This window comes from Tachyglossus aculeatus, chromosome 21 (genome assembly GCF_015852505.1).
Source record: "Tachyglossus aculeatus isolate mTacAcu1 chromosome 21, mTacAcu1.pri, whole genome shotgun sequence".
Lineage (NCBI taxonomy): Eukaryota > Metazoa > Chordata > Mammalia > Monotremata > Tachyglossidae > Tachyglossus > Tachyglossus aculeatus.
Window position 1 is genome coordinate 83,614,174 of NC_052086.1, and position 18,570 is coordinate 83,632,743.

General features: G+C 50.8%; 2 protein-coding genes across 2 annotated transcripts; both read left to right on the plus strand.

The window, feature by feature from the left end:
* Positions 1–485: 485 nt before the first annotated feature.
* LOC119942176 (olfactory receptor 6C76-like) lies at positions 486–1,427 on the plus strand. Its single transcript, XM_038762823.1, has one exon. The coding sequence runs from the start codon at positions 486–488 to the stop codon at positions 1,425–1,427; it is 942 nt and encodes a 313-aa protein (XP_038618751.1).
* Positions 1,428–7,404: 5,977 nt separating this feature from the next.
* LOC119942177 (basic proline-rich protein-like) lies at positions 7,405–18,570 on the plus strand. Its single transcript, XM_038762824.1, has 8 exons — positions 7,405–7,536; positions 8,316–8,467; positions 10,816–10,928; positions 12,319–12,570; positions 14,070–14,267; positions 15,370–15,567; positions 15,873–16,056; positions 18,339–18,570. Exons 1-8 carry the CDS (start codon positions 7,405–7,407, stop codon positions 18,463–18,465), a joined length of 1,356 nt encoding a protein of 451 aa, XP_038618752.1. The 3' UTR covers positions 18,466–18,570.

Consider the following 18,570-nt stretch of genomic DNA (forward strand, 5'->3'; position numbering starts at 1 on the left):
ACACCTCTGTATGTTCTATTATACCTCACTAACTCACGTTGGCATTATCTCGGGCTTTTTTTGTGATGTTCAGTCGATGGCATGACCCTTTGATCCCATTAGACTGAAAACTCGTGGTGGGCAGGGAATATATGATATTGGTTAAGCGCTTACTATGTGCCAAGCACTCCTCTCTACCATGAAGTCCGTTGCATTGCTTTCTCCCGAGCGCTTTGCAACAGTGCTACTAATGTCTGTCTCCCCCTCTAAGCTCGTTATGGGCAGAGAAGGTGTCTGCTATACTGGTCTCTTGTCCCCTCCCAAGCGCTTAGTGCTCTGCACACAGTAAGTGCTAAATAAATACGATGGACTGACTGACTGAGGTTTGGGAGTTCTTGATGCCCCATCTGCCCGAGCATTAAGATCCCATCTACTGGATTCAATTTCTCCTCGCTTGCTGTGCCCACGTGGTCTCCCCTTGCAATCTAATAGGGGTCAAGTCGGCAATGAGGAATCGAACCACCGTGACGGAATTCATCCTCCTGGGTCTGACCGATGACCCCTCCTTGAAGGTTTGCCTTTTCTCTTTTTTACTCCTTGCCTACCTGCTGAGCGTCACCGGCAATCTGACCATCATCACCCTGACCCTTCTGGTCCCCCACCTTCGCACCCCCATGTATTTTTTCCTGCGTAATTTCTCCCTCCTGGAAGTCTCGTTCACTTCCGTCTGCATTCCCAACTTGCTGGTTAGCATTTCCACAGGGGACAAAACCATCTCCTACGGTGGCTGTATGACCCAGACCTTCTTCTACATCCTCCTGGGGGCGTCGGAGTTCTTCCTTCTGGCCTGCATGTCCTTCGACCGTTATGTGGCCATCTGCAGACCCCTACGCTACACGACCATCATGACCCCCAGGGTCTGCACTCTGCTCGTCCTCTGCTGCTATTTGGCAAGCTTCTTGTTCATCACTCCAGGCATCGCCTTTGGCCTCCAGCTGGAGTTCTGCATCTCGAATGTCATCAACCACTTCACCTGCGACACCATCCCCTTGCTGAAGATCGCCTGCTCAGACACGCGAATCCCAGAGATGCTATCATTTTATGCTGCCATTATCACGCTGCTGGTCACTTTGTCGTTGGTGATCCTGTCCTACGTATTCATCATTAAGACCATTCTGAGAATTCCCTCCACCCAGCAGAGGAAAAAGGCCTTTTCCACCTGTTCGTCCCACATGCTCGTCGTCTCTCTGTCCTACGGCAGTTGTATCTTCATGTATGTCAATCCTTCCATCAGGGAGTTGACGATGACCAAGACGGTGGCCGTTCTCAATACGTCTGTGGCTCCGATGCTCAATCCCTTCATCTACACGCTGAGGAACCAGCAGGTGAAACGAGCCTTCACATACCTGGCCCAGAAAGTCTGTTCGGCTCAGAAACCAGAGGCTTGATGGCCCTCTAGTGAAACCCAAGGGGCAAACCCAAAGAACTGATCCATCCATCGATTATCCATCAATCGCTGGTATTTACTGAGCTCTTCCCGGGTGCGGAGCACTACACTGAGGTGCTTGGGAGGGTACGTACAACAGAGCTGGTCGATACGCTCCCTGCCCACATGGAAGTTACCGTTGAAAGGAGGAGACAGACTTTGAGATGGATAAATACATTACGAATGTGTCCATAAGTGCTATGGGGCTGAGGGAGGGATGGATAAAAGGTGCAAATCCCAGGACAAGGGAGTGGAAGAAGAAGAAATGAGGGCGTAGACAGGGTAGGCTTCATGGAAGGCCTCTCAACAATCAGTGTTACTTTGCACTGGGGCTTTCTGCATTGAGCATTTGGTCCTGTGCTCTGCACCTAGTAAGTGCTCAATAAATACCACTGATTGATTGACTGATTGAATCAGAGCACTGTAGTAACAGCCTAGAAGAGTGTACCATAGAAAGTAGATAAAATACCTGCCATCATGGAGTTTACAATCAGCGGAGGGGAGGAGAGGCATGAAAATGAATTGCAGTTCAGGGAAGCACCAGCTTTGAGGATACTTGCATAAGTGCCGTGTGGGTGGATGGTAAATACCTAAGTTCTTACCGGACATCGGTGACACAGAGAGGGGGGAAAATATGTTGGGGAGATGAAGGATTCGCCAGGGAAGGCTTCCTGGTGGAAATACGATCTCAGTAGGATTTTGGCGAAGGGGACAGTAGCGGGTTGTTAGACTGTCCCTCCTAGTCTGTAAGATCGCTGCGAGCAGGGAACATGTCTACCAACTCTGCACAAAGTAAGCGCTACATAAATAACATCAATCGATTGACTGATTTTGAGGGAAGAAGGAGGGGGCTCTAGGCAGTGGGGAGGGAGTGAGCAAGCGGGGGACAATGGCGTGAGAAGTGAGATCAAGGCACGGTAAGGTGCTAGAGGAGCAGTGCACGTAGGTTTGGTTGTAGTGGGAGAGGAGTGACCTGAAGAGAGTGGACTGGGCACCTACACATATGTTCGTGATTTGCCCTGTACTGTGCTCTACCACCGTGCTTCCTTATTCTCTTCTCTCCAGTCAACACATTATATATTTTATCTCCAAATTATATATCTTGTAGACTTTAAATTATTTATTTATATCAATGCTTCTCTCTTCCTCCAAACTATCAGCTCACTGGGCGTAGGGAATGTGTCCGCCAACTCTGCCATGTTGTTCTCTGCCAAGCACTTAGTACAACGTTCTACACACAGTAAGCACCCGATAATATGACTGATAAAATTCCTTGCGTTCGACACTCCCTTTTCCTCCTTCACATTCCCGATTTGCTCGTATCCACCCCATCTCTCAGCACAGTGCCTGGCACATAGTAAACGCTTAACGAATGCCATACTTATTATTATTAGAGACAAGCTTACGTGAGATCAAAACCCACAATCGGCTTTAAGGCTCTCTGTCATCTGGTCTCGCCTTACGGAGAAGCACTGTGGCCTGGTGGATAGAGCCTGCTAATCAGAGGATCGGGGTTTCGAATCCCGGCTCTGCCACTTGTCTGAGCATAATTACCCTAGCCTAGCACCTTTGAATGGATGTTCTCCCAATCTGTTTTTATTTATGTCTCCTTGAGCCCTGCGTGGGACAGGTATTGAGTCTGATTTCGTTGCTCTTTATCTTCCCCGGCTCTTAGAACAGTGCCTGTCTCATAGTCAGAGCTTAACAAATATCATAATTATTATTATTCGTTATGTTCTTACCAAGTCTTGGGTAGATACAAAATTAATTTGTTTGGACACCATCCCTGTCCTGCAAGGAGCACACAGTCTAAATAGAAAGGAGAATTGAGGCACAGAGTTCACTCTGCTGCCTGGATTATCTTTCTACAGAAACTCGCTGGGAATGTCACCCCCCCTACTCAAAAATCTCCAGTGGTTGCCCATCAAACTTCGCATGAAGCAAAAACTCCTCACTATTGGCTTCAAAGCTTTCCATCCCCTTACCCCCTCCTACCTCACCTCCCTTCTCTCTTTCTACAGCTCAGCCCGCACACTCCACTTCTCTGCCACTAACCTTCTCACTGTGCCTCGTGAGAACGCCTCGTGCCTCGTGAGAATGTCCCGCCATCGACCCCTGGCCCACATCCTACCTCTGGCCTGGAAGGCCCTCCCTTCTCACATCTGCCAAACTAGCTCTCTATCTCCCTTCAAAGCCCTACTGAGAGCTCATCTCCTCCAAGAGGCCTTCCCAGACTGAGCCCCCTTTTTCCTCTGTTCCTCCTCCTCTACCCATCGTCCCTACTCCCCCCTCACTCTACCCCTTCCCCGCCCCACAGCACTTGTGCATATTTGCACATATGTATTAGGGAAGCAGCGTTCCTCAGTGGAAAGAGCCTGGGCTTTAATGTCAGAGGTCATCGGTTCAAATCCCGGCTCTGCCACTTGTCAGCTGTGTGACTTTGGGCAAGTCACTTCACTTCTCTGTGCCTCAGTTACCTCCTCTGTAAAATGGGGATTAAGACTGTGAGCCCCACGTGGGATAGCCTGATCACCTTGTAAATTTCCCAGCGCTTAGAACAGTGCTTTACACATAGTAAGGGCTTAATAAATGCCGTTATTATTATTATTATTACTCATTTTATTAATGATGTGTATATAGATATAATTCCATTTATCTATTTTGATGCTATCGATTTCTGTCTTCTTATTTCGTTTTGTTATCTGTCTCCTTCTTCTAGACTGAGAGTCCGTTGTTGGTTAGGGATTGTTTCCATCTGTTGCCAAATTGTACTTTCCAAGTGCTTAGTACAATGCTATGCACACAGTAAGCACTCAATACGATTGAATGAATGAACCTGCCCAGGGTCACACAGCAAGCAACTGACAGAGCTGAGATGAAAACCCAAGTCCTTTGACTACCAGGCCCTTGCTCTTTCCATTCATTCATTCATTCATTCATTCATTCATTCAATCAATCAATTGTATTTATTGAGCATTTACTGTGTGCAGAGCTCCGTACTAAGCGCTTGGGAGAGTACGGCATAACGACAAACAAACACGATCCCTTCCCACGATAAGCTTGCAGTCTAGAGACAATGAACTGACGCTAGGCCATGGTGCTTCTCATACTTGCATGCCTACTCCATGCGAAGGACTTTACTAAGCACAGTGTAAGCTCCTTGTGGGGAACATGTATACCCATTATTCTGCACATTTGCACAGCACTGCACAAAACGAGAACTTGATAAATGCTAGTACAACAACTACCATCACTTGGGCTCCGTTTTTTTTTCCTGTTTATTGTTTCTCCTTGGGCTCTATCCTTGCTGTGCCAGATTGTCTCAGGATAAGTCACTACTCCTGCACCTCAATTCCCTCCTCGGCAAAATGGGGATGCATTACCAGTTCTCCCTTCTTCATAGATTGAGCCCTATGTGGGTCAGGGACTAGATCCGACCTCATTAACGTGTACCTGCCCTCGTGCTTAGAACACTGCTTGACCCGTGCTGAGTGCTTAACCAATATCATATAAATATACCATATATATAGAGAGAGAGGGTGGAAGAGGTGCCCATTCTCACACGCCCTTAAGTAAGCTGCTGTTTGGGCTCAGATGATATTTTGTGCCACGCATCAGTGAACGGGTTGCGTTCCTAGAATATCTAGCAGCTGAAGGACCACCTCCGCGGCAGGGATGATAGGGTTGAACATGATGTGGGAAGAGAAGTTCCCATGCATGACGGCCATTCTCACAGCACCAGGGACCGGAGTCAGGGTAGAACGTGGATCGGGGAATTTTGTCAATTGATGGTAATTATTGAGTGCTTACTATGTGCAGAGCACCTGGAACAAGTGCTTGGGAGAGTACAGTACAACAGAATTGGTAGACAATATTCCTTGCCCACAATGAGCTTGCAGTCTAGAGGGGAAGACAGGCATTTACACTCACTCCCTTGGTGACGTCATTCGCTCCCACGGCTTCAACAATCATCTCTACGCTGATGACGCACAAATCTACATCTCTGCCCCTGCTCTCTCTCCCTCCTTCCAGGCTCGCATCTCCTCCTACCTTCAGGACATCTCCATCTGGATGTCTGCCCGCAACCTAAAACTCAACATGTCCAAGACTGAACTCCTTGTCTTCCCTCCTAAACCCTGCCCTCTCCCTGACTTTCCCATCACTGTTGACTTCACTACCATCCTTCCCGTCTCACAAGCCCGCAACCTTGGTGTCATCCTCGACTCCGCTCTCTCGTTCACCCCTCACATCCAAGCCGTCACCAAAACCGGCCAATCTCAGCTCCACAACATTGCCAAGATCCGCCCTTTCCTCTCCCCATCCAAACCGCTACCTTGCTCGTTCAAGCTCTCATCCTATCCAGTCTTGATTACTGTATCAGCCTCCTCTCCGATCTCCCATCCTCGTGTCTCTCCCCACTTCAATCCATACTTCACGCCTCTGCCCGGATTGTCTTTGCCCAGAAACGCCCTGGGCATGTTACTCTTTTCCTCAAAAATCTCCGGTGGATACCAATCAACCTATGCATCAGTCAAAAACTCCTCACTCTAGGCTTCAAGGCTCTCCATCACCTCGCTCCCGCCTACCTCACCTCCCTTCTCTCCTTCTACAGCCCAGCCCGCACCCTCCTCTCCTCTGCGGCTAATCTCCTCACCGTGCCACGTTCTCGCCTGTCCCGTCGTCGACCACGGGCCCACGTCAACCCCCTGGCCTGGAATGCCCTCCCTCCCCAAATGCGCTAAACTAGCTCTCTTCCTCCCTTCAAGGCCCTACTGAGAGCTCACCTCCTCCAGGAGGCCTTCCCAGACTGAGCCCCCTCCTTCCTCTCCCCCTCCTCCTCCTCTAAATACCCCCCACCTTACCGCCTTCCCTTCCCCACAGCACCTGTATATATATATATATATATATATGTATATATGTATATATATATGTTTGTATGTATTTATTACTCTATTTATTTAGTTTACTTGTACATATTTATTCTATTTATTTTGTTCTGTTAATATGTTTTGTTTTGTTCTCTGTCTCCCCCTTCTAGACTGTTGAGTAGGGACCGTCTCTATATGTTCCCAACTTGTACTTCCAAAGCGCTTAGTCCAGTGCTCTGCACACAGTAAGTGCTCAATAAATACGATTGAATGAATGAATGAATGAACCAATTAGTGGTATTGAGTGCTTTCTATGTGCAGAGCACTGGACTAAGCGCTTAGAAGAATACAACAGAGTTGGTAGACACATTCTCTGAGCTCAAAGAGCCCATAATCTATCGGAGGAGACAGGCCTTAATACTGTTAAATTACGTACATGTACATAAGTGCTGGTTGGTAGAGGGTGGGGTAAATATCAAGGGCCCAAGTTGAAGAAGTCCTGAAGGCTTTCCTACATACAGCTGAAATGATTTTTTTTTTTAAATTGTGTGGAGAGGGTGAGGAGGGGGTATGCCTGTTGTGAACTCTTGTCCTCTCCCAAGCTCTTAGTTCAGCACTCTGCCCAGACACAGCGCTCATTAAATACCATTGATAGAGCGTGGCAACAGTGGAAAGAGTCCGGGCTTGGGAGTCAGAGGTAGTGGGTTCTCATCCCGACTCCGCCACTGATCAGCTGCGTGACTTTGCGCAAGTCACTTGACTTCTCTGTGCCTCAGTTCCCCCATCTGCATAATGGGGATGAAGATTGTGAGCCCCACGTGGGACGACCTGATGACCTTGTATCTTCCCCAGCGCGTAGAACAGTACTCGGCACATAGTAAGCGCTTAACAAATACCATCATGATTGCTATTATTATTATTATTGATTAAATGATTAATGCGCTTAGTACAGCGCTCTGCGCACGGTTAGCGCTCAGTAAAGCCGATTGAATGAATGATGGATGGGAAGTACTTCCGCCCCCCACCTTTCCCCCCCATCCTAGACCCCAACGGGCCCCGCCCAATCCCAGGATGGGCCCCGCCCCCTCTGCAGCGCGCCTGCGCCAGAGCCTCACGCGGACGGGCGGAGGCTCGCCCCCAGCTCCTCGTGGCCCCGCCCCCCAAGAACGCGGCTGCGCCATGGCTTCACATAAACAGGAGGAGGCGAGCGAGGAGCGATTCATTTCTTCATTCTTTCAATCAGTCGTATTTATTAAGCGCTTACCGTGTGCAGAGCACTGTACTAAGCGCTTGGAAAGCACACTACAACAACAAACAGTGACATTCCCTGCCCACATTGAGCTCCTACAGTCTAAAGGGGGGAAGGCGGGAGAAAAATGGATAACATTACGTGTTCTACTCGTTCATTCATTGATTGATTCATTCAATGAATCCTATTTATTAAACGCTTACTGTGTGCAGCATACTGCACTGAGCGCTTGGGAGACTCCAATAGAATAATCAACTGAAGCATTCCCTGCCCACAGCGGGCTTATTCCGACCCCTTCCCTCCCGCCTGCCAATTTGGCGGGGAAAAGGCGAGGAGGGAGCGATTGGGACGGCGGCTTCGGGGTCCTGAGGGTCCGGGCCTGGCCGCGACCGGGGGGAAGCCGTCATGTAGGGCAGTAGTCCATCCGCCCGTCCGTCCGCCCTGATCTTCCCCACCTCCCCCACCCCCCGAGCCCTGATTGCCCGTCTATGAGAGAAGTCCCTCCTCCACGGCCCCCCGCCCCCCGGCCGGATCCCCGGGACCCCTCTGACGCCCCTCCCCCACCAAAATCTCTGATAAGGGGCGCGCCTGCGCGGTGGCTTCCCGTGGCCAGGAGGAAGCGCGAGAGAAACCGTTATCCGACTCTGACAGCTTCCCTCCACCCCGCTCGCGCGCGCGCGCACACACACACACACACACACACGCACACGCGCACGCACACACACACCCTCAGGCGTTGGCGGGAGGGAACAAGGCGAGGAGGGGACTATTGGGACCGAGAGCGGAGGGGCGCCGGGGGTCCGGGCCGCCTCCCTCCGTCCGTCCGTCCATCCGTCCGTCCGTCCGCCTGTGCGTCCGTCAGCCATGTCCACAGACCCCCGGCCCGTGAGTGGACCAGAAAGGGGACGGCAAGAAGCCGCGGGCTAGGGGGTCCTGGGGTCGGAGCGGCTGAGCCCTGCCGGGCCTCGCCAGGGCTTCCCTGGGGCTCCCGTCCTTGGCTCTCGGGCCGGGCCCTCTTCCCTCGTGGCGGGCCTCCCGAGCCCCTGACATGCTGATACGCCCCTCTCCATCCACCCCCGCCCTGGCACGCCCAACTCTACCCACTCCCTAGCTCGCCCCACCCCGCCCCGCCCATCCTTAACCACGCCTATTCATCCCGCCTCGATACGCCCATCCCTAGCCACGGCCTTGCTCTCTCGCCTGTGACTCCTATCGCTTGACGCGCCCCCGCCCGCCCCCGCTCGTCCCCGCCTCGCCACGCCCATCTCGAGCCACGCCCCTCCCATCACTAGCCTCGCCCCTCCCATCACTAGCCTCGCCCCTCCATCGTGCCTCGTCCACTCCATTTTGCCCCTCCCATCCATCACTAGCCACGCCCCTCCATTGCGCCTCGCCACACCCATCTCTAGGCACGCCCCTTCGTCTCGCCCAGCACCGCCCATCTCTAGAAACGCCCATCCATCCCGCCCTGAGGACTTTTTCCTTGATTCGAAGGTTGACAGGCAATCACTGGGGATTTTTGAGGACGCCCACTCCCACGCCCACTCCGTCCCCACACCCAATAAGCGCCATCGACAGATTGATTGATTCATTGATTGATTGAAGAGTGATTCGTTCCCAAGACCTGAGAACTTCCCTGCACCTCCCTATGGAATGCTTTCCCTGACTTGGCAGAGTAACTACAAGTTGCCAGTGATGAAATTACAACGGGCGATCAAACGGTGTTATTTACTGAGCGCTTGCTGTGTGCGGAGCGATATACTCAGCTCTTGGGAGAGGACAGTACAATAAAGTAGACAGGCACAACCCCTACCCGCTTAACGGTGCTCTTTCAATGGATCGAGAAAGCTATTTCGCATGGCAGATTTGATCATCTTCATCAGCAGCAATGAATAGCATGTCTTGAGCGCCTACAGTGTGCATAGCACTCTAATAAGCGCTTGGGAGAGTAAAAATGCAGCAGAGTTGGTAAATATGTTCCCTGCCCACAACGAGCTCACAGTCTACTGATGGTGTAAGTTTCCATGTTTCCGGTTAGAATAAATAGGATCCACCGTTGCAAACCGCATTATCTATCAATCAATCAATCAATCAATCAATCAGTGCTATGTATTGAGTGCTTCCTGTGTGCACAGCACTGAACTAAGCATTTGGGAGAGTACAGTACAACAGAGTTAGTAGACCTGTTCCCTGCCTACAACGAGCTTAAACTTTAAAGATGAGGTTACGGTCCAGAGGAAGAGACAGACACTAATATATCAATCAATCAGTGCTTCCTGTTTCCCGAGCGAGCCCCCTCCTTCTTTTCCCCCTCCTCCCCATCCCCATCCCCCCCACCTTACCGCCTTCCCCTCCCCACAGCACCTGTATATATATATATATATATATATATATATATATATATATATATATATATATGTATATATGTATATATGTTTGTACATATTTATTACTCTATTTATTTTACTTGTACATATTCATTCTATTTATTTTATTTTGTTAATATGTTTTGTTTTGTTGCCTGTCTCCCCCTTCTAGACTGTGAGCCCGCTGTTGGGTAGGGACCGTCTCTATATGTTGCCAACGTGTACTTCCCAAGCGCTTAGTACAGTGCTCTGCACAGGGTAAGCGCTCAATAAATACGATTGAATGATTGAATGAATGAATGAATACTGTGTCTCGAGCGCAAGCAGAGTGCAAGAAATTTGGTAGGCTTGCTCTCTGCCCACAGTGAGCTTACAGTCTACAGGGGGAGACAGATATAATCAATCAATCAATCAATCAATGGTATTTATTGAGTCTTTACTGTGTGCAGAGCACTGTACTAAGCTCCCGGGAGAGGACAGTGTGGCAGAGCTGGCAGACGTCTTCCCCGGCCTCGAGGAACGATTACTGATTGAGCACCTGAGGGTGAATGATAACCCGTGCTGTAACCCTGGGGAGGGAAAGGGGTTCACCACCTCCCACCTCCCCACTGTCTCTCTCCGCCTCTCTCTGTCTCTGTTTCTCTCCCTAACCCACTTAGGCTCCCGGAGTCCCCCTCGCCCCGATTGATGGATGGATGGCTGCCCATGAAGCCTTCAGCTGCCGAGTCCCGTTCGGTGGTCGCCGCCGGGGTAGCGAGTTAAACACCGTCCCCAGACAAGGCGGAACGTGCCACGGTCGAAGAGGCAGGGGACTGACGGGATTGGGTGGGGACCCCCTAAAGGCCCCGACCCCTCTTTTTCCCCCAGGTTGCCTGGCGACCCCGCTGGTCAATATCTGTCCTCTAGACCGGTGGACGGGGCCAGGGGGAGACGGCTATTTGCCTGCCTGTCCTGCCGAACCATGCTGCCTTCAGTCCCCAGTAAGGCCGTCGGTACCGGGGGATTCCGACCCGGTGGGCCCAGGGGAGGGGAAGTGGAATCACGGGGATGGGGGTGGGAGGCAGCCCGAGGGGATTGGGAGGGGTGGGGAAAGGGGACGGACCGCAGGGAGGGAAGGATGGGACCTAGATCACCATCATCATCATCATCACATTCATCAATCAATGATATTTATTGAGCGCTTACTGTGGCAGAGCACTGTACTAAGAGATGGGGAGAAGACAATATAACAGAGTTGGTAGACATGTTGCCTCCCCACAACGAGTTTACAGTCTAGAGGAGGAGGCAGGCATCAGTATATAGAAATGCACTAATCACTTTTCATTCCAGGAGAAGCAGCGTGGCGTAGTGGAAAGAGCTGAGGCCTGGGGCTCAAAAGACCCGGCTTCTAATCCCACCTCTGCCACTTGCCTGCTGAGTCACCTTTGACAAGTCGCATCACATCTCTGTGCCTCAGTTCCTTACGTCTGTGAAATGGGGATTCAATACCTCCTAGTTAGGTTGTGAGCGCCATCGGGGACAGGGACTAGGTCCGATCTGCTTACCGTGTATCAACCCCACGACTCAGTACAGCGTAATGCACACAGTAAGCACTTAACCAAATGCCACCATCATCAGGGTTCTTCAGTTTGCCTACGGCCCCCATTCCCAACTCTTCCCGCGTTGGAACTCCCAAACCCTCTGCCTTTCAGGAAAAACCCCTTGCCCTCGGCCCCACCTCTTCCAAGAGGCCTTCCCCAACTAAGTGCTCATTTCCTCCTTTCTCTCTACATTCTGCATCACCCTTCAACTTGGATTTGCATCCTTTCACCCCTCCCTCTGCCCCACAGCATTTATGTCCATATCCATAATTGATTTACTTCTATTAATGTCTGTCTGTCCCTCTAGACTGTAAGCTCTTCGTGGGCAGGAAATGTGTCTACCTACTCTGTTCATCCATTCAATCGTATTTATTGAGCACTCACTGTGTGCAGAGCACTGTACTAAGTACTCTGTAATACTCTCCCGAGTGCTTAATATAGAGCCCTGCACACAGTAAGTGTTCCATAAATACCATTGATTGACTGATTAATATCTGTCTCCCACTCTAGACTGTAAGCTCTTTGTGGGCAGGGAACGTGTCGACCAACTATCATGTTGGACCTCTCCCAAGTGCTTAGTCCAGTGCTGTGCACACCATAAGCGTTCAAAATATACTATTGATTGACTGAATTGACTACAAGCTCGTAGTGGGCAGGGCAGTGGTCTCCCAATTCTGTTGTCTTGGACTCTTGATCACTATGCACACAGTAAGAGCTCAGTCAATATCACTGATTGATCGATTGATTTCCTCGGCTCCATCATCCACTGCTCCCTCTGTGTCCGGCACAGGAACCCCCACCTTGCCGAGCTCGGTCTCCTCGTGTTCCTCGGTGCCCAAAGACAGAAAGAGACCGCCCCCGGGGCACGGCCCGCAGGGAGGCCAGAAACGGAGGCTGCTGAGCAGAGACCTGGAGGATCCGGCCTCTCCCCCAGATCCTGACCCGCAGGACCCTGACCCGCACGGGGAATCCCAGGACCTGCTGGACTTTGTCAACAGGTTTGCTCAGTCTCTGGCCGAGGACGAGCATTGGACAGGCCCGGGTAAGAGCCGTGGCGGTCCCGATCCAATCCAAGTGGTATGCCCAACCTCACAAACTTCACCCACCTTCGCTCCTCCAACTCAACCTCACCCCTCACGTCAGTTCAGATCCGGCAGACTTCCCCCACCGCCCCTCGCCAAACTCTATCGAAGGCACATCTCCTCCAAGGTGCCTTCCCAGATTAATTCCTCATTTCCCCTCTGTGTCACCTACCCACATACCCGTGAAACCCCTTAAGCACTTTAATACTCACCCCATCTCCCCAGCAGTTTTTTTTTCATTTCTTCATTCTCCACTATTTCTTCTCTCAGTAATTTATTGTAACGTCTGTCTCTTCCTCTAGGCCATAAGCCCCTTGTGGGCAGGGATAGTGAGAAGGAATGTGGCCTAGTGGCCAGAACATGGGCTTGGGAGTCAGAGGATGTGGGTTCTAATCCTGGCTCTGCCACTGGTCTGTTGTGTGACCTTGGGCAAGCCACTTAACTTCTCTATGCCTCAGTTACTTCATCTGTCAAATGGGGATTAAGATTGAGAGCCCCAAGTGGGACAACCTGATTACCTTGTATCTATCCCAGCGTTTACAACAGTGCTTGACACATAGTAAGCGCTTATCAAATACCATTATTATTTTATTATTAATATTATTATTATTACCAACTCTGTTGAATCGTACTCTCCTAAACGCTCAATGCAGTGCACTGCACACAGAAATTGCTCAGTAAATACCGTTGATTGATTAATGGGCTGGGAAAGGCTTTGAGGCCCCCATGCCCTATCCTGGGAGAGGGCTTCACAGATGTTTCTGAGATATCCACTGCCCACCCACTCCTGCCTTCCCATGGAGTTTAGTCAGTCAATGGTATTTATTCAGGATGTACTGTGTACAAGGAAGTGTACTAAGCACTGTGGACAGTACAATGTAACACTGTAACAGACTCAAACCCTATCCATAACAAGTTTACAATCTAGAGAGGGGGCTTACAGTTTAGAGGTCTTGGAGATCTTGATAGTGCCTTCTGGTCACTCTCTGACGATGATGACGATGGCATTGAATGCGATTAAATGCGATTGAATGAATGAATTTGTTGAGTGCTTACTATGTGCCAGGCACTGTACTAAGCTTTGGGGCGAATATAAGCAAATCGGGTTGGACACAGTTCCTGTCCCACGTGAGACTCACAGTCTCACTCCCCATTTTACAGATGAGGGAACTAGTCAGCCCAGAGAAGTGAAATGACTTGCCTAGGGTCACAACAGCAGACGCCCTTCCCATCATCCCCGACTGGTTTCGACTTTGCCCCTTTCTTGCAGTCCGAGGAGCTGGCCCACTAGCTCCAGCCTCGCCCTTGCACAAGCCTCGGTTGTGGGCAGGGCCTGCCTGTGTGGTATATAGTACTCTACCAAACGCTTAGTACAATGCTCTGCACACAGTAAATGCTCAATCAATACAAAGGATTAATCAATTGATTGGCTGGGATTCCCGTTTCCTCCACTCTGTAGCCTCCCCCGGGTGTTCGTCCCCTGCTGTGGGGGAGAGGGAGGGTCCCCCGTGGTCAGGGGCAGCCCACGAGGAGCTGGAGCGTGTCATCTGCCAGTTGCGGGCCAAGGGCCCGGCCTCCTGTGACCTCCCAGACGACCTGCTGGATTACCTCAACGGAGACACCGAGCCTCCCAGACCGGCGACCCCAGCACCCCCAGGTGAGCCCGGCGAGGAGGAGTGAGGCTTGGAGGGAGGAGGCTTTAATCCCCATTTTCGGATTGTATGGGCTGGGCGAGGGACGGTAGGGTGGGGCAAGGTGATGGACGGCTTTAAACCCCAAGGAAACGTGTTTCTGTTTGATGGGGAGTTGGGTGGGCAACCGCTGGAAGTTCTTGAGGAGTAGGGAAACACGGACAGAACGTAGAAAAAATGATCCGGGTAGCAGAGCATAGTACCATGTAAAATTAAAAAAAATTAGGAGGAACGTTCCTCACCCAGTCCGCCAATCGATCGGTCAATCGCTTTTATTGAGCGTTTACTGTGTGCAGAGCACCGTACTAAGCGCTTCGGAGAGGACAATATGATAATAATAATGACATTTATTTGAAAGCGCTTACTAATGTGCCACTACTCTTCTAAGCGCTAGGGGCAGAATACAAGGTAATCAGGTTGTCCCACATGGGGCTCACCGTCTTGACCCCCATTTTACAGATGAGGTAACTGAGGCACACAGAAGTTAAGTGACTTGCCCAAAGTCACACAGCTGACAAGTGGCGGAGTTGGGATTAGAACCCATGACCTGTGACTCCCAAGCCTGTGCTCTTTCCACTGAACCACTCTGCTTCTCTCTCTCTCTCTCTCTCTCTTTCTCTCTCTCTCTCTCTCGATAGATAGATAGATAGATAGATAGATAGATAAATATTAAGCTATATCTATATTGATAACATATCTAACACTATAGCAATATAGTACTATAATATATATTCCCTGTCCACGAATATCTTATCTTGCCTCCGAAGGTTTGTCTTCTAGACTGTGAGCCCGTTGTGGGCAGGGATTGTCTCTATTTGTTGTGGAATTGTACTTTCCAACCACTTAGTACAATGCTCTGCACACAGTGAGTTCTCAATAAATACGATTGAATGAATGAATGAATGAATTTGGAGGGTGAGCGGAGGGGACTCAGGAGGGCGGGAAATACGAAGTAGCAGTGCTGGCCACCGCTATACACGCCAGGTCTGGTGGGGCCTCCTCTTCTGCAAGATTGTCGCTGTCCTGAGATCAGGTGGGTGACTGAATACCAACCGATCCCTTCCGCAGCCTCCCACGGGTCCTCGTCCCCTGCTGCGGGGGAGAGGGAGGGTCCCCCGGGGTCGGGGGCGGCCCTCAAGGAGTTGGAGCGAGTCATCCGCCAGCTGCGGGCCAGGGGCCCGGCCTCCTGGGTCCTCCCGGACGACGTGCTGGATTACCTCAACGGAGACCCCGATCCTCCCAGCCCGGCGACTCCAGCCCCCTTAGGTGAGTCCGGCAAGGACTCGACCCCTTCTCTTCTGCGTGACCTTGAACAAGTCACTTCACTTCTCTGTGCCTCAGTTCCCTCATCTCTAAAGAATGGGGATCAAGAGTCGAGTCCCATGTGGGACAGGGACTGTGTCCAACCTGCTTAATTTGTATCCACCCCAGCACTTAGAACAGTGGTTGGCACAGAGTAAGAGCTTAAAAAGTACCAACATTATTAGTACTGGTGTTAGAAGCCGCGGGGAGGAGGTTGGGATGACGGGATGATGGCGCTGGGTGGCCATCTCTCCCGGGTCCCGTTTCAGCTTCGCCCCCATCCAATCTGCTCCTGAATCCCGGGGACCACCCCCTCCGGACCCCCTCCGGACTCCCTCTGGGCCCCGAGATCCCGAAGGAGGAGAGCCGTCCCGGAGAGCCGGCCACCAGCCTCTCCCAGAGCCGCAGGAACCCGGAGTACTCTCTTTGCAGCTGGAGAAGCCTCGAGTCCAGGTAGGACTCATTCATTCTTTCAGTCGTGTTTACTGAGCGCTTACTGTGTGCACTGTACTATGCACTTGGAAAGTAGTACAATTTGACAACAAAAAGAGACAGTCCCTATCCAACAACGGGCTCACAGTCTCCGCCTCTCTCCCCTCGGTCCCATATACACTAGCCGTCCCTTTCCTCTCCCCAACCCCCTGTACTTCCAGGTACGCCCCCTGAAGTTGGATGCTTCCTCCTCCCCCTGCTTCTCAGCTATTTTTTCTTCCTACCCAATCACTGGTATTTATTGAGCAGTTACCGAGTGCAGAACACTGCACTGAGCACGTGGGAGACAGCAGTACAGCAGTTGGTAGACGTTTCCTGCCCACGGGGAGCTTATAGTCTAGACGGGGAGACAGACATAAAGAAATAAATTTCGGATATGAACAGAACTGCCCCTAGTTCCGAGCAGGACGGAGGGGGGGGGGGGAGAGGGGGAAGGAGCAAAGCTGAAGAAGAACGGAGGGCTTAGTTGGGGAAGACTTCTTCGAGGAGATAAAGTTTCGAGGTGGGGAGAGTGAGTGTCTGTCGATTATGAAGAGGGAGAACTTGGCAGGTCAGAGGCAGGACAAGGGCGAGAGGTCAGAGGCGAGATTGAGATCGAGGTACAGGAGAAGGTTGGAATTAGGGGAGTAAAGTGTGCGAGCTGGGTTGTTTTAGGAAAGCAGAGAGGTGAGGTAGGAAGGGGCAAGGTGATTGAGTGCTTTAAAGTCAATGATGAGGAGTTTCTATTGGAGGTGGTGGTAGCTGAGCAATCACTGGAGATTCCCAAGAGTGGGGAAACATGGACTGAATAGTTCTGTAGGAAAACAATCTGTATCTGGGGTCCTCTCCATCACCCCTCCCGCTTCCTTTTCCACCCAATCTTGTAGGTGAGAGACACCGGTTCCAGAGCCCGAGTACCAGGTGCGGATGAGCCCTAGAATCCATTGGCCCCAAAATCTCTCCAGACACACGCTGATAACACGGGCCGGGCCAAGGAAGAACCACTGTGGCCTAGTGAGTGGATAGAGAATGGGCCATCTAATCCCGGCTCTGCCACTTGTCTGTTGTGTGACCTTGGGGAAGTCAATTGCCTTCTCAGCATCTCATTTCCCTCCCCTGTAAAATGGGGATTAAGACTTTGAGCCCCATGTGGGGCTAATATCCACCCCAGCGCTTAGTGAAGTCCCTCGCAAAGAGTAAGCGTTAACCAAATACCACGATTATTTAAACCCGGTGTCCATCTGCATCTGCCGGGTCCTCCGGGATCCACGGCCCTGCTGCTTTCCTCTTGGTTTGCCCCCGAGTGTTTCCGGGTTTCGTCCTTCCCTGAGGACAACCAACTCCCTCAATGCCACTTTTTGACAATTGGTATTTGTGAAGGGCTTACAACGTGCCAAGCACCGTACTAAACTCTGGAGTAGGTGCAAACTAATCTGGTCAGACACAGTCCCCCTCCCACCTGGGGCTCACAGTCTTAATCCCCGATTTGCAGTTAAGGTAACTGAGGCACAGAGAAGTGAAATGACTCGCCCAAAGTCACAGAGCAGACAAATGGAGGAGCTGGGATTAGAACCCAGGTCCTCTGATGCACTTGGGAGAGTATAATACAACAGAGTTAGGAGATATGGTCCCTGCCCACAAGGATCTTACAGTCTACAGGGGGAGACAGACATTAATAGAAATGAATAAACTACAGATTCGGACATAAGTGCTGTGGGGCTGAGGGTGGGGTGGATTAATAATAATAATAATAATAATAATAATAATAATAATAATAATAATAATAATGGCATTTGTTAAGCACTTACTATCCGACAAGCACTGTTCGTAGATACAAGGTAATCAGGTTGCCCCACGTGGGGTTCACAGTCTTAATCCCCATTTTATAGATGAGGTAACTGAGGGACAGAGAAGTTAAGTGACTTGCCCAAAGTCACACAGCTGACAAGTGACGGAGCCAGGATTAGAACCCACAACCTCTGACTCCCAAGCCTGGGCTCTTTCCACTGAGCCACGCTGCTTCTACAAAGGATACAGGATGCAAATCTAAGTGCAAGGGGAAGCAAAAGGGAGCGGGAGACGAGGAAATTTTGGCTTTTGTCAGGGAAGGTTTCTTGAAGTCAGAGGGAGGCAGACATTAGTATAAATACATCATTTATAATATATCATTTAAAGATACATACATAACTTACACTTGAATAAATGCCTTAACTACATGAACAGCGAGTCAACACCCTATAACCCTTCTTCCCCTTTCTGTGCAGGGCGGAGATGGTACCATTTGGAAATCTTGGAATACCAAACCAGGCACAGGATGGAAGCGGGAAGACTTCCAATGGCTCTGAAGAGGTTGCCCCTCCTCACCGGCTGCTTCCTCCTCCCTCCTTCTAGTTAGGACCCCATCTCACAGCCCCTCGAGAACCCATCCTCAGCCCACGCCAGACTGCCCATCCAAAGTCTGGACATTTCTGGCCAATCACAATAAAGCCATCCTGA